Below are 14,772 nucleotides of genomic sequence, written 5' to 3'. Positions count from 1 at the left end.
TTACATCACCACACTGGGTTACATTTTAAACCCTAAAAACTCCTCTTTGGGCCCTTCTGCCAAGCTGTAGGGTCTGCTCTGAGCCTTGGGCCTGTCTGCAAGCAGAGGGTGTTGTTCCATCAAAAGGGGATCACCTTCAGCTGGCCACACCATTGTTTTCCAGTTGTTCAGTAACTGAGGGATCTCAGAGCTTGCTTTCATTTCCATCTCACTTATAGTTTCCATATTCTCAAAATCTTTTGCCAGGCAATCATATTTATAAGGCTTTCCTGTTTCATCTTCCCCAACCCTGCGGCACAACAAATCCCTGCTCCGGTTCCTCCCCTCCCTGGCGCTGCTGTTTTCTGCCAGCTTGGAAGGGATCCCGCGGGATTCGGGATCGCATTCCCGGCCGATTATAGCACAGCACGAGTGCCGTGAATCAGCGCAGGAATCCTGAGTCAGAGCTTGGAAATGGCCGGGGAGTTAAAAGATTTTACTGCTTTTGTTTCATTTTTTATTATTATGATTTATTTCTTTTTATTTATTTGTCTTTAATTGGCAAAGGAAATGTTTCCCCAGGCGATGTGGATGGGATTTAGAAGGGTTTGGGGGGTGTTGACCCACTTGGATTTGGGATTTGGGGGTGGGGTTAAGGTTGGAAAACCAGAGTGGGAGTCAAGGATGAAACAGGGATGCTGAAAGCTGCTCTGCATCCCAACCCCAGCATCCTGGGCCAGGCTGGATCCAGGGAGTCCCCATGGCCCCCTAGAACCTCCCACAGCACCCCAGAACCTTCCATGGCACCCCAGAACCTCCCACAGCACCCCAGAACCTCCCGTGGCATCCCAGAGCCTTCCATGGCCCCCTAGAACCTCCCACAGCACCCCACAACCTTCCATGGCACCCCAGAACCTCCCATAGCACCCCAGAACCTCCCACCCCTCAGGGCACCTTGTTCTGCCAGGTCACACACGTCCCCATGTCCCCACAGCCATTGGAGCAGGGGGGCTTCACCCCTCAGAGACCCCAAATTCTGCCCCTTCCTTGCTACCATAATTAATGAAGTTGGATAATAATTAACAGTGGTTAAAAGTATCCGGTGAATAAAAGAACAGTGGGTGCAATTGGGTAATAATTAACAATTGCTCTGCCTGACCCAGCTGTCCCCTCTCCTGCCTGGTGGCCCAGTGGCACTGTCCCAGTGCCATGTTCCACATCCCAGTGCCCTGTTCCAGACCCCAGTGCAGTGTCCAACCCACCCAGTGCAGTGTCCCAGTCCCTGGCACCTTTGGCACCATTGTCCCTGTCCCCACTGCAGTGTCCTGGTGTCACAGTGCGTGGCCCCAGTGTCCCCATGTGTGGCCCCATAATCCTGGATGATTGTCACAGAATCCCAGGATGGTTTGGGTTGGAAAGGACCTTAAAGCCACCCAGTGCCACCCCTGCCATGGCAGGGACACCTTCCACTGTCCCAGGCTGCTCCAAGCCCCGATGTCCAACCTGGCCTTGGGCACTGCCAGGGATTGAGGGGCTTTGGGCACCCTGTGCCAGTGTCCCAAGCACCCCTGTGCCCTGGCACTTTCAGCACAGCCCAGGTGGCACCCCCAGCACTGTCCCCGTGCCTGCTGCAGTGTCACGGCTCTGCCACCACCCCATGGCACTGTGCTCCTGCACAGGGTCCCTGTGCCAGGGCTGGGTCCCAGAGCTCCACACCTGGGGACAGCCTGGGTGCTCCGAGGTGCTGGGCACTGTCCCTAGGCACCACCTCACTGTCCCCTCTCCCAGGGCACTGTCCCTGTCCTGTCTCTCACTGTCCCACTGTCCCTGTGCACTCTCATTGTCCTGGCTCACTATCCCTGTGCACTGTCCCACTATCCCTGCCCCTGTCCCTGTCCCCTGTCCCTCTGTCCCTGTCCCCCTGTCTCTGTCCTTCTGTCCCTGTCCCTGTCCTTCTGTCCCTGTGCCCGTCCCGGTCTCACTGTCCTCATCCCCCTGTCCCTGTTTCAGTCTCCCTGTCCCAGTCCCTCGGTCCCTCTGTCCCTCTGTCACTCTGTCCCTCTGTCCCTCTGTCCCTCTGTCCCTCTGTCCCTCTGTCCCTGTCCCTCTCTCCTACTCCTTCTGTCCGTGTCCCAGTCCCTGTCCCTGTCCCACTGTCCCTGTCCCAGTCCCTGTCCCCATCCCCATCCCCATCCCCATCCCCATCCCCATCCCCATCCCCATCCCTGTCCCCCTGTCCCTCTGTCCCTCTGTCCCTCTGTCCCAGCCCTGCAGTCCCTCCCGTCCCCGCCAGGCGGCGCCTCCCCTCCCTGCTCTCCGCGCACTGCCCGCTCCGGCCGGCAGGGGGCGCCAGGAGCGCAGGGTGGGCGGGGCCCGTTCCAGGAGCAGCGCGCTGATTGGGTGCGGCTCAGAGGGGGCCAATGTAAGACAGGCGCTGATTGGTCACAGAACGGGGCGGCCGATGTAAGGCGGGCTCTGATTGGCCCCGCGCTGTCCCCGCACGGAGAGGGATCGGGAGCGGAGCCGGGGCCGGTGCGGGGCCGGTCCCGCCATGGAGGAGCCGGGCTGCGGGGCGCAGTTCCGCGCCGCCGTGCAGGTGATCCAGGGGCTGCCGCGGAGCGGTGAGTAGTGGCCGGGAGCGGGGCCGGGCGGCCGCGGCGTGGGCGGCCCCGCTGACCGTGCCCCGCAGGTGCGTACCGGCCCTCGTACGAGGAGATGCTGCGCTTCTACAGCTACTACAAACAGGCGACGGCGGGGCGCTGCCAGGGCCCGCGGCCCGGCTTCTGGGACCCCATCGGCCGCTACAAGTGGTAAGGGGGGCGGGGGGGTCCCGGTCCCAGTCCCGGTCCCGCTCCGGGTGCGGTCCTGGTCCGGTTCAGGTCAGGTCCCGCTCCCGCTCCCCCTCCGGTTCCGGTCAGGTCCCGGTCCTAGTCCCGCTCCAGTTACGGTCCGGTCCCGGTCCCCCTCCGGTTCTGGTCCAGTCCCGGTCCCGCTCCGGTTTTTGTCCCGCTCCATTCCCGCTCGCGCTCCGGTTCCGGTCCGGTCCCAGTCCCGGTCCCGCTCCAGTTACGGTCCGGTCCCAGTCGCGGTCCCGCTATGGTTCTGGTCCCGCTCCGGTCCCCCTCCCGCTCCGGTCCCGCTCTGGTTCCAGTCCCGCTCCGGTTCTGGTCCGGTCCTGGTCCAGTCCCGGTCCCTGTCCCTATCCCAGTCCCCCTCCTGGTTCCGGTCCCGCTCCGGTTCCGGTCCCGCTCCGGTTCCTCTCCGGTTCTGGTCCGGTCCCGGTCCCGGCCCCGCTGACGGCCCGGGCCTCACAGGGACGCGTGGCACAGCCTGGGCGCGATGTCCAAGGAGGAGGCGATGGCCGCGTACGTAGCGGAGATGAAGAAGGTGGCACAGAAGGTACCGGGGTGGGCGGCGGGGCCGGGCCGGGCGCTGCCCGGTGCTGCCCGGTGCCTGTGCCCAGCCGCGGCCTCCGCAGGTCATTGACACCGTGCCCATGGACGAGAGCACGCAGGAGATGTTCCGCTACTTCGAGCCGCTCTACGAGGTCATCCACGACCTGCCCCGGCCCCCCGAGTCTTTCTTCAGGAGCACAGCGGGTGAGTGGGGCCGTGCCCGGTGCTGCCCTGCCCTGGTGCTGCCCTGCCCTGGTGCTGCCGTGCCCGGTGCTGCCCCTGCAGCTGCCGTGCCCGGTGCTGCCCCCGGTGCTGCCCTGCCCTGGTGCTGCCCTGCCCTGGTGCTGCCGTGCCCGGTGCTGCCCCTGCAGCTGCCGTGCCCGGTGCTGCCCCCGGTGCTGCCCTGCCTGGTGCTGCCCCCGGTGCTGCCGTGCCCCCGGGTGTGACAGAGGGGTCCCTCTGTGTGACACCGGTCCCCTTGTGTGAGACTGGTGTCCCTGTGTGTGACAGAGGGGTCCCTGTGTGTGACACCGGTGTCCCTCTGTGTGAAACAGGTGTCCCTGTATGTGACACTGGTGTCCCTGTGTGTGACGCTGGTTTGCCTGTGTGTGATATTTGTGTCCCTGTGTGTGACAGAGGTGTCCCCTTGTGTGACACTGCTGTCCCTGTGTGTGACAGAAGTGTGTCTCTGTGACTCAGGTGTCCCTGTGTGTGACAGAGGGGTCCCTGTGTGTGACACCGGTGTCCCTCTGTGTGAAACAAGTGTCCCTGTATGTGACACTGGTGTCCCCTTGTGTCACAGAGGTGTCCCTATGTGTGACACTGGTGTCCCTGTGTGTGACACTGGTTTGCCTCTGTGTGATATTTGTGTCCCCTTGTGTGACAGAGGTGTCCCTGTGTGTGACAGAAGTGTGCCTCTGTGACTCAGGTGTCCCTGTGTGTGACACAGGTGTCCCTGTGTGTGACATTGCTGTCCCTGTGTGTGACAGAGGTGTCCCCTTGTGTGACACCAGTGTCCCTCTGTGTCCCAGGTGCTTTGTTCTCCATTTTGATGCTGAATCCCTTTAAAAGGCAGATTTGGTTTTTCTCTGAAATTTAAAATCTATGTCTCAACGGGTCATTATCCACTTGGAAGTGTCACTTACAGGTGACATTGTCACTTAAATCCAAGCCTGGTGGAACAACGAGCCCAGGGTGGCTGGAACTGAGGTGCAAAGCACTGAGCTCCTCAAGGTGTTGAGTCATTTGTGTTAAAGGCTCCTAAATCACCTTCAGACGCTGCAATCTCAGCTTTGGTGGAGCAGAAAGGAGATTTCAGAGTGTGGAGCGTGGCAGGTGCCTCCAGCAGCTTCTGGTGTCCCTCTGTGTGACTCTGGTGTCCCTGTGCATGACAGAGCTCACAGAGCTGGGGGTCTGGGCAGCTTTGGGTTTGTTTATTTATATATAAAGTTATAAAGCAGCACTTGGAACCCAAACCGTGGATAGATCCAGGTCCCACCAGGTCTCTGCTTTCAGCAGAGCCCTGTGAATGTGGTGGCTGCAGCCAGGTCTGTCCTGGTGCTCTGGGAGGTGACAGGAGCCACACTCTGGGGGTCACAGCACGCCCTGAGCAGGGTTTGGGGATGGGGAGGAAGATTTTGGGAATCTGAGGAGGATTTGGGAGGATCACAGAGCAGTGGCACTACCCCTGTGTGGGGTGCAGCTGCCTTGTCCCCCTCAGTGTCCCCTGTGATGGCGAGGACAGGCTGGGGACAGCAGAGACTGAGGGAAGGAGCAGCAGGGCAGCGTTGCCACACACCTGCCCAGGAGCAGAGAGCAAAGTCCTGGGGGCTGCTGGAAATCTGGCTGGGATTAACCCCTTGGGCTCCAGGGGGTGCTGGGGAGGGCTGGGGCCTGTCAGGACCTCTCAGGGTGCTGCTGGCCCAGATCTTGGGGTGCTGCTGGCTCAGGACCCAGGGTGCTGCTGGCCCAAGTTCTGGGGTGCTGCTGGCCCAGCTCCTTGGGGTGCTGCTGGCCCAGATCTTGAGGTGCTGCTGGCCCAGGTCCCTGGGGTGCTGCTGGCCCAGGTCCCTGGGGTGCTGCTGGCCCAGCTCCTTGGGGTGCTGCTGGCCCAGATCTAGAGGTGCTGCTGGCCCAAGTTCTGGGGTGCTGCTGGCCCAGCTCCTTGGGGTGCTGCTGGCCCAAGTTCTGGGGTGCTGCTGGCCCAGCTCCTTGGGGTGCTGCTGGCCCAGGTCCCTGGGGTGCTGCTGGCCACACAAGGCTCCTCCAGCCAACACCTCTTGCCCTGGGCTCTGTTACCATGGCTGTGCCCTGGGCTGTGGGCACTGCCAGGGGACAGCAGTGTCACTGTCACTCAGCAGTGCTGATCCCTCTGCCTGCTGCCCCAGGGGACAGGGACACCCCACCACCCCGGGTGAGCAGGGTGTTGTGCACAGGGTGAGCCCAGGTGGGTTCCTGGGCTCTCAGCAAACAAACCTGGCTCCTCTCCTTCCCTGCCAGCTGCTGGCACCTCCCTGGCATTTCCATGGGCAGCCCAGCCCCAGGGAGCCAGCCCAGCCAGGACAGCAGCTCTGAGCCACAAAATGACCCAGCTGTGCCTTTCCCTCCATGCAGAGAGCCAGGGACAGCAGGATGGCACCAGCCAGGATGGCACAGAGAGCAGCCCAGCTCCAGAGAGCCCCAGGGACACCCTGCCTGGGCAGCAGCAGCAGCAGGGGCCAGGTTGGTGTCCCTGCCTTCCAGAGCCCTGTGCAGCACAACCAGGGCTGGGGCTCCATCCATCCATGGAGCTGTTGGCACCTCTGGCCCAGCCCTGGGTGCTCTGGGCACTGCCCAGGTCAGGGGTCCAGCTCTCCCTGGACTTGTGGGGTTGGCTCTGCCTCACTCCTGCTGTGCAAAGGGGCCAGGATCTGCTAAACTGCAGGGACAAGGGGAGGCTGGTGCCCCATGGGCTGGGAAAAATCACCCTGGAAGGTCCCTGATCCATGGGGGGATGTTCTCCCGTGGCTCAAGCCACGTTTGCTGCTTCCTTGGCACTGAGATTCACAGCACCAAGCCCTGGTGGTGCCTCAGCCCTGGCTTTTCTCTCACCCCCTGCCTCGCTGTGCCCCCCTCGAGGGCCCCTGGCTGTGCCCTGGGGTGGGCAGGGTGCTGCAGGGAGGTTCCTCCTCCTCCTCCTCCTCCTGCTGCTGCTCCAGCCTTCCCCCAGGAGCAAATATGGTCACAGAGCGAGTGCCAGTGTGCCAGCCTCGAGTGCTGCCCAGGGAGCTGGGCAGTGTCCCTGCCTGGGCCACTGCTGCCGTGGGGCCCTGGGGTTGTGCAGAAGGGGAAATTCAGTCCTTGGCTTCATGGCCACGTGAGCAGAGCTGCTCCCACCCCTGCAGTGCCTCAGTTTCCCTCTCCAGCCTTGCCTTGGGCATGCTCATCCCCTGTTCCAGCTGTGCCCTCTACACAGCTGGGCACTCCTGCCCTGCCCAGGGCTCAGCCCTGTGCTTCCCTTCCAGGACCTGGGCTGGCTCCTGCCCCCGAGGGGACCCAGGGGATGAGTGACTCTGATGGGGACACGTTCAGTGAAACCCTGGAGCAGATGGAGCCTGAGAAGGTAACGGAGGAAGCGCTGGAGGCTTTGCCACCCCTGCCCTGCTCGCTCTGCACAGCAGCACCAGCCTAGGAGCTTCATAAAACCAGCAGGGACACCCTCCTGCAGCTCTCTGTGCTTTGTGTCACTCCTGGAGCCTGTCCCTGTCACTGGGGGATGCTGAGGAGCCTCCCCAGCCCCCCATTGCTGTGGTGAGGCTCCACCATGTACATGGGTGCCACCGCCTGGATTGTTCCCCTGCCACATTTGGTGCCATGCTGAGGCCTGGTGGGTCTGGTGGAAGGAGGAAGGAAATCCCTCCCCCGCTTTTTCCACCTCAGATCTGGGCACTCACTCCCCTCAGATGTCACCTCCCAAACCAGAAATGCCACCCCAAGAGCAGCACTGCACTGCTGCCCTGGCATTGCCCCCCCCTGCCCTGGGGAGGGGAGTGGGGGTCTCAGGGCCCTTCTCTCCCATCTCACAGGCCAGGCAGATGCGGGGGCTCACCCCAAAAACCCCCCAGGCTGGGGCTGAGCCCCCAGAGCCCCTCAGTGCTGGGCAGGGCGAGTGGGGCGAAGGCAGAAGAGCCGAGGGGAGCAGCAGCACAGACCTGCCAGCCCTGGGCTCTGACACAGGTGGGTGCAGAGCTCATCCCTGCGCCCCTTCCTGCTGCTGCTCACCTCCATGGGCTGGGCTGGGGGGTTGGGGGACCGAGTTTGGCTCCAGCACCCACAATTGGGTGCTCAGTAGCTGAAAGAAGCCACAGACGTCCTGTCTCTGCATCCCTTGGTCCCTAAGCAGCTCAGCCCCTCCTTTGCCCATTTCCTGCTGTGGTACTGAATTGCCCGAGTTTGGAGGATGCTCTGCTGGCCCTCCAGCAGGGCCCTGGCTCCCCATGCCCTGCCCCTTGTCTTTCGGATGTGGGTGGTGCCAAGGGTGAGCTGTGCCAGCAGGGCAGGGGTGAAGCTGGGCCCTGTGCCCTGGAGGCCTTGGGGACAGCAGTGCCACTCCCCTGGGCACCACCAGGCCTTGAGCTGTGCCACAGCACCCTCTGTGCTGTGCCCAGACACTCTGGGCTGCCCTGGGGTGGCATTGCCACCCTCACCCATGGGACTGGTGCCATGGCTTCACCTGGGCACAGCCCACGTGTCTCACCCTTTCCCCTGTTACTGTTCCCTTCCGGGCTGCCTGACCTTGGCAGTGAGCTTGTCCCCAGGCCGGGCTGGGCTGTCCCCAGGGCTGGCAGCGAGTCCCTGCTTGTGTCCTGCTCCCTGCCTGGATTATCCAGGGGTTTGCCAGCCCGATCTGGGGCCTTTGCTAGGCCCAGGGATGAGCTGCCCTGGCCCTGGGTGTCCTGCCCAGTGGTGGCACCTTCACCAGGTGACCCACAGCACCCACCCCACTGGTGGGCTGGCCACCCTCCCACCACCAGGCAGTGTCACAGTGGTGCATGGCCCTGGGGACATCCTGTGGGTGGGCAGCCCACGGCGGGTGCCCCGTGGGAGTCGCTGCCCAGCGGTGGGTGGCAGCGCGGGGCGGGCAGTGCCAGCCTGGCCTGGCAGCCGTGTGCCCGTGGCTGTGCCCGCAGATGTGCGGCTGCCCGTGGGGAGCAGCCCCGAGCCGGGGCTGCCGGCGGAGCTGGAGGCGCACGTGGCCGGCGCGGTGCGGGCGCTGCAGGAGGAGCTGCGGCGGGTGCGGGAGCGGCTCAGCCGCCTGGAGACGCTCGGGGCTGCCCAGGTACGGCCGGGGACAGCGCTGGGCTCGGCTCCGGGCCCTGCCACAAGGCTGGCCCCGGTGTGGGGACACCCCGGTGCTTGGTGGTGACAAATCCTGGCGGGGCCGAAGCTGGTGGTGCCCAGGGCTGCCCCTCGCTGCCACTGCCCCCCTCATTTCATTGCCCCACTTACTCCTGCTGCCCCCTCATTCCCACTGCGCCCCCCATTCCTATTTTCCCCTCATTCCTACTGCCTCCCTCATTCCTCCTGCCCCCCTCACTCCCATTGCCCTGCTCACCCCCATTGTCCCCTCATTCCCATTGCCCTGCTCACCCCCATTGCCCCCTCATTGGTTTTCCCTTCATTCCTGCTGCCCCCCTCATTCCCATTGCCCCCCTCATTTCCACTGCCTCTTCATTCCTGTTTCCCCCTCATTCCCTCTGCTCCCCGCATTCCCACTGCCCCTTCATTCCCATTTCCTCCCTCATTCCTGCCCCTCTCATTCCTGTTTTCCCCCGCATTCCTGTTTCCCCCTCATTCCCACTGCCCCCCTTGTTCCCAGTGCCCCCCTTATTCCCACTGCCTTTTCATTCCTGTTTCCCCCTCATTCCCATTGCCCTGCTTACTCCCACTGCTCCCCTCATTCCCATTGCCCCCCTCATTCCCTCTGTCCCCCCCCTCATTCCCACAGCCTCTGGGCTCCTGGCCCAGCTGCCCCCTCTGATCCCTGCACGGCCTCTCCAGCCGTTCCCTCCCTCTCCCAGGGGCTGGCAGGGGGTGCCAGCCCCAGCTGCACCCCAAACCCTCTCCTGTCTTTCAGAGGGAGACAGACCCCGGCCCGGCACTCGCTCCACAGGTGAGTTGGGGCTGAAGGATGTGCTGGGGGTGGCCCTGCTGTCCCCCCTGCCCACCTGACAGCCCACGGGGGTGTGGGGACACAGCTGGGGGAGGTCAGGGGAGGGACATCCATGGGGACACTGCCAGGGACAGCGGTGTGATGCACACAGGAGGGGGAATGTGACCGAGCAGTGGCGGTGAGGGGGTGTCGCTGCCATCGGTGCCACCTCTGTCCCCGTCCCCTGGCCAGGCCGTGTCCCGGTGGCGCCTGCCCGTGTCCCCACGCACGCTGCTCTTCCTGGCCACCTGGCCCTTCGTCACCCAGTGGCTGCTGCGCCACTGGCAGGGCAGGAAGAGGTGACCCCCGACCACCGCCACCGCCAGCCCTCCTCGCCATCCCGCTTCGCACGGAGCCACGCGGGAACCGCCTCAGCAGCCACCGGGACACCGGCACCGGCACCGACACTGAGGGCCAGCACCGGCCCCCGCGCCGCCACCACGCACAGCCGGAGCCGGAGCAGCCCCGGGCCCGGCCCGGCCTCACCGGGGACATCACCGAGCCTGCCTCAATTAAAGTCGCATTTTCGGTTCAGCCCCGCTGCCTGTGCCCGCCTGCCAGGGGAGGGGAGTGCGGCCAAACACTCCGGCCCCAGCCACTGTCCCCAGCTGGTCACCCCCTATCCCTGCCTGGTCACCCCCTGTCCCCCGGCCGGGTCCGTCTCCAGGCCCCAGCCTGTCCCCCCGGCCGGGTGCAATGCCCACCCTGAGGGTGCCACCGGGCCTTGTTCGGGAGGCGGCGGTGGGGAAGCCCCAGGGCTCCCCGGGACCTCCGTGAGGGGGTGCCCGGTGCGGGGCTGGGCAGGGCGGGTTCCACCCGCGGGTTCCTCCCCCCGTGAGGCCGCGGCTGCCCCGGGGCCCCCCTGTGCTGCTCCCCCTCAGACACGGAGCCCCCCCCGGCCCGGCCATGGCTCCCCCCGCCGTGTGTCCCTCAGCGGGGCCCTCAAACCCTGCCAGCCCCCCCGAACGTGGGGCCCGAGGGGGACATCGCCACCGTGGCTGGGGGTGGCAGGGCCGGGAACGGGATCGGGACCGGGACCGGGACCGGCACAAGGCCCGGGGCCTCCCCATCCCCCTCCTTCGCCGTGCCCCTCCCCCCGCACCCCCCGGGCTTCGGGAGCGCGGCCCCGCACCGCCCCTGCGAAAAGGGACGCGGCGCCTTTAAGAGAGGACTTCTTTCCGCTTCGGTTTGTTTACATCTCCCTCCGCCAACTGCAGCATCGCCGCACTCCACACAGTGCCGGGATCCTTCCGCTCGCCCCCTTCCCCCCCGGGCCCGCGCACCCCCGGAGCCCCTCCCGGGCCCCCTACAGCCCAGCCTAGCTCAGCTCGGCCCGGCCCGGCCCGGCCCGGCCCTGTACAACCCCCCCGGTCCCGGGGCCGCAGCATGGTCGGCGGAACCTCCGCCGCGCGGGGACTCTTTTCGGACCGTGCCACAGCCCCGCCGCGGGGGGGGCGCGCGCGCTGCCCTCGGCGCGGACCTGAAGGTCGCGGGGCGCGCGCGTCCCCGCGCACGGGGACTCCCCCGCCTCGTGGTACGGCCCGGTCCCGCCTTCTCCCCCTCGCGATTGGTGGCGCCGCGCAGGAGTGACGGCCATCCCAGCCAATGGCGGCCAGTCCCCGCAACGGCCAGGGGCGTGTCCCGGCGGGCCGGCCCGCCCCCCGAGCCCGCTGATTGGCCGCGAGGCGGCACCGCCCGCGCGCTCGGGGCCGTGGCGGCGGCGCGGGTTGCGCGGCGGGGGCGGGTCCCGACGCGCGGCGGGGCGGGGCGCGCAGGGCGCCTGCGCGGGGCGGGGCGGGGCGCGCGCGGCTATAAAGGGAGCGGCCGCGGCCGGGGAGAGGCAGTCGGGAGCGGGCGGCGGCGGGCGCGGGTTGGGCCGTGGGGTGGGATTGCGGCGGGAGCGGCGGCGGCGGCGCGTGCAGTGCGCGCGGGGAGGCGGGCCCGGCGGCGTTAAACCTCCCCCGGGCCATGTCCCGGGCGGCCTGAGCGGGGCCAGCCCCCATGCGGCGCCGGTAGCGCCCGTCAGCGAGCGTAGCCGAGCGCAGCGCTATGGCCGACGCGGCGCCCGCTGAACCGGGGCCGGAGCCCCAGTGCGAAGCGGAGCCTCGCTCCGAGCCCGAGGCGCGGCCGGAGCCGCAGTCCGAGCCCGAGCCGCAGCCCGAGCGCGGAGAGGCGCCGACGGAGGACGGCGATGCCGGGCGGCTGCCGCCCCCCGGGGCGGAGGCGGCGGCGGGCGGCGCCGAGGGGCGGCCGCCGGCGGGCGGAGCGGGGCGTCCCGGCCTGGGCCCGCGGTACCGGGCCGTGGGACGCACCGAGGAGTGGCCGGTGAAGAAGAAGCACCGTCGGCGGCCGTCGAAGAAGAAGCGGCGCTGGAAGCCGTACTCGAAGCTGAGCTGGGAGGAGAAGCAGCAGTTCGACGAGCGGCAGAGCCTCCGCGCCTCCCGGCTGCGAGCGGAGATGTTCGCCAAGGGGCAGCCGGTGGCTCCCTACAACACCACGCAGTTCCTCATGGAGGACCATGACCAGGAGGAGCCCGACCTGAAAACCGGGCTGTACCCGCGGCGAGCGGCTGCCAAGTCGGACGACACGAGCGAGGAGGATTTCCTGGACGACGCGGCGGACGAGGACGGGGGCAGCGACGGGATGGGGGGGGACGGCAGCGAGTTTCTGCAGAGGGACTTCTCGGAGACCTACGAGCGGTACCATGTGGAGAGCCTGCAGAACATGAGCAAGCAGGAGCTGGTGAAGGAGTACCTGGAGCTGGAGAAGTGCCTGTCGCGCATGGAGGAGGAGAACAACCGGCTGAGGATGGAGAGCAAAAAAGCCGGCGGGGAAGCGGCGGACCCGGCGCGGGTGCAGGCGCTGGAGCGGGAGGTGGACAGGCTGCGAGCCGAGAACCTGCGGCTGCTGCGGGAGCGGGAGCTGCCCCGGCAGGAAAAGGGCCCCTGCAAGCCGGGGGAGTGACACTGGGCAGGGGGGCGCGGGGGGGTTTTTACAGTGCTGGGTGGAACATTCGGTCCTTGTACAGAATCGCCGCGGACCCTTTTTACGGGCTAAACTGCAGCTGGGTGGGCCGAGGGCTCCCCCTTTTTTAGGTGGCTGTGATGGGGTGAGGGGGGGGTTGATGTATTGGTGATATCTGGTTTATGGTTTTGGGGGTTTTTTTTGGTTTGGTTTTTTTTTTTTGTTTTTTTTTTTTTTTTTGTGTCTAAACCAAAAAAAGAAAAAAAAATTCCCCAGGAAAGCTGTAAATTGGCCAAAACTGACTATAAAAAAAATACAGAGGTCTAATAAATTTAATTACTTGTAACTGTAATAGTTTTGGTGTGATTTCTCGAAAATAATCAGAATGACATTCCACCAGGGAATACATCCTGGATTATTTTCATGGTGTTATAACTGTTGTTTGATTAAACTTAGTTGTAATTCCCCGCTTAACCCTTTTTGTTATTATTTTACCCCATTTGTTTTCAATTTTAATTCTGCTTAATGTGCTGAAATAGTTAAAAGTACCTGGAAGTGGGGGTAAAATGGTGTGTGATGGACACAGAGGAGTAGGAGTAGCCTCAAGTCTGTCTGTTTGCCTAAGGCTCACTTAAACTTGACTCTGTTTCCCCGCAGCTCTGCAGGAATCCAGGTCATTAACTGAAATCTGGGCAAAAACTGCCCCAAAATTAAAAAAAAATACTTAAAGCTACAAGTGAGAGGAAAAACCTTAAAGTTTTGGAGCAGCCCAAGGAAAAGTTTCGGTAGTCAGCACTTGGCCTCTGAAATGGCTGACGAGGGAAAGGCGATGGCTCAACCTCCCTCCTGCTGCACCTGAGAGGGGGAGGAGGAGGGAGAAGCTCCGAGCCTGGGGCTTTTTTGGGGGGCGAAGAGATCCATGAAGGGGTGAAGCAGGGGCGGAGGGGCTGAGGTGCAGCCAGAAGTGGGGATGGGGCTGGGAGGTGATGAGAGCTGGACCTGGTGAGGCAGGAGCCGGCATGGGCCTGGGAATGGGAGAATCGGGCATTTCCACAAAACCCGAGGGAGGGCACGGGGCTGTCCCAGCCCTCCGGGGACAGCAGGAACCGGAATGGGCCCGGGCAGCTGCCCGGGAATGGGGGAATCGGGCATTTCCACAAAACCCGAGGGCTCGGGAAGGGCAGGGGAGGGGGACGGGGTTGTCCCAGCGCTCCGGGGACAGCAGGAGCCGGGATGGGCCCGGGCAGATGCCCAGCAATGGGGGAATCGGGCATTTCCACAAAACCCGAGGGAAGGGACGGGGTTGTCCCAGCGCTGCCGGGGCAGGATCGGGGCTGGAACGGTCCCAGCAGGTTTAACCCCAGCCTGGCCAAACCCCTGCGGCTCCACGGGGGAAAAGCAGCCTTGTTCAGGGGGAGAGGACAGCGACGTCCCCAGCGCAGGTGGGGCGGTATAAACCCAGGGGTTAAAGCGAGGGAGCCGCTGGAGGGGGAACGACACCGATTTTAACTCCCCCCAGCCAGCTCTGGGGCACGGCGGGGGGAAGGAAACGAGCCAGGGCCACTTGCTCAAGAGCCCGGGAGCCAGCGGCTCCTTCTCTGTGCCATGACATCACCGCAGCGCCGGGGAGGGGGGGCCGTGATCTGCGGGGTCCTGCGGGCTGGGATGGGGCCGAGCCCCCGTGCTCCTCCGGCCCGGGCCCGGGCGATGCTTCCCCGCTGTTTATTTCCCTGCAGAGCGATTTTGTGTCCGCGATTCCCACAAGAGGCGTTTTGTCCCCGGGTTGATGGCACCGATGGGGGTTCCTGATGGTCCCAGCTCTGGGAAATGCAGCTCCCGGTAGCTGCTTTGTGGGAAAAGCTCAATCCAAGGCGATATTCTCAGTCGGGTTTTGCCCTCATCCACTCACCCCACACCTGTCAGCCAGGTTCAAGTCCCTGGAATAAATGTTTTCTCTGCAAATGCTTTTAAAAAAATACAACTTAGAAAAACCCACAGCAAACAAACCAACTAAAAGGACCATAACCATCAATCCTCCAACCTCCTCTGCCCCCACCAACTTCTCCTGCTTTATTCCATCTGTTTAAACCAGGTTATCCTGATCCCAGGGGCTCAGTGCAGCTCCTGCAGACACAGACCAGGGACATTTGGGGACCTTTGGAACCTCGGAGTGGATCAGTAATGGACAAGGAGTTCCTCCCTGGCTGGAGACAGAGCTGCCCATCCCAAGGCTTCCCACAAATT

At 64.3% G+C, this 14,772-nt stretch overlaps 2 protein-coding genes across 3 annotated transcripts; both read left to right on the top strand.

Annotated features, from left to right (window-relative positions):
* Positions 1–2,483: 2,483 nt before the first annotated feature.
* On the top strand, positions 2,484–9,971 carry ACBD4 (acyl-CoA binding domain containing 4). 2 transcript variants are annotated; one of them, XM_066567078.1, is made up of 10 exons: positions 2,484–2,600; positions 2,669–2,789; positions 3,294–3,378; positions 3,458–3,578; positions 5,988–6,095; positions 6,878–6,975; positions 7,439–7,589; positions 8,543–8,691; positions 9,490–9,525; positions 9,757–9,971. In XM_066567078.1, exons 1-10 carry the CDS (start codon positions 2,531–2,533, stop codon positions 9,865–9,867), a joined length of 1,050 nt encoding a protein of 349 aa, XP_066423175.1. In that variant the 5' UTR covers positions 2,484–2,530; the 3' UTR covers positions 9,868–9,971. The 2 variants fall into 2 exon arrangements, with proteins under 2 accessions (XP_066423175.1, XP_066423176.1); XM_066567079.1 differs by lacking the exon at positions 5,988–6,095.
* Positions 9,972–11,450: 1,479 nt separating this feature from the next.
* Positions 11,451–12,725, top strand: HEXIM1 (HEXIM P-TEFb complex subunit 1). Its single transcript, XM_066566945.1, has one exon. It carries the CDS (start codon positions 11,614–11,616, stop codon positions 12,526–12,528), a length of 915 nt encoding a protein of 304 aa, XP_066423042.1. The 5' UTR covers positions 11,451–11,613; the 3' UTR covers positions 12,529–12,725.
* Positions 12,726–14,772: the final 2,047 nt, after the last annotated feature.

Source organism: Molothrus aeneus, chromosome 28 (assembly GCF_037042795.1).
Source record: "Molothrus aeneus isolate 106 chromosome 28, BPBGC_Maene_1.0, whole genome shotgun sequence".
Lineage (NCBI taxonomy): Eukaryota > Metazoa > Chordata > Aves > Passeriformes > Icteridae > Molothrus > Molothrus aeneus.
This window is presented reverse-complemented; position numbering and strand designations above follow the sequence as displayed.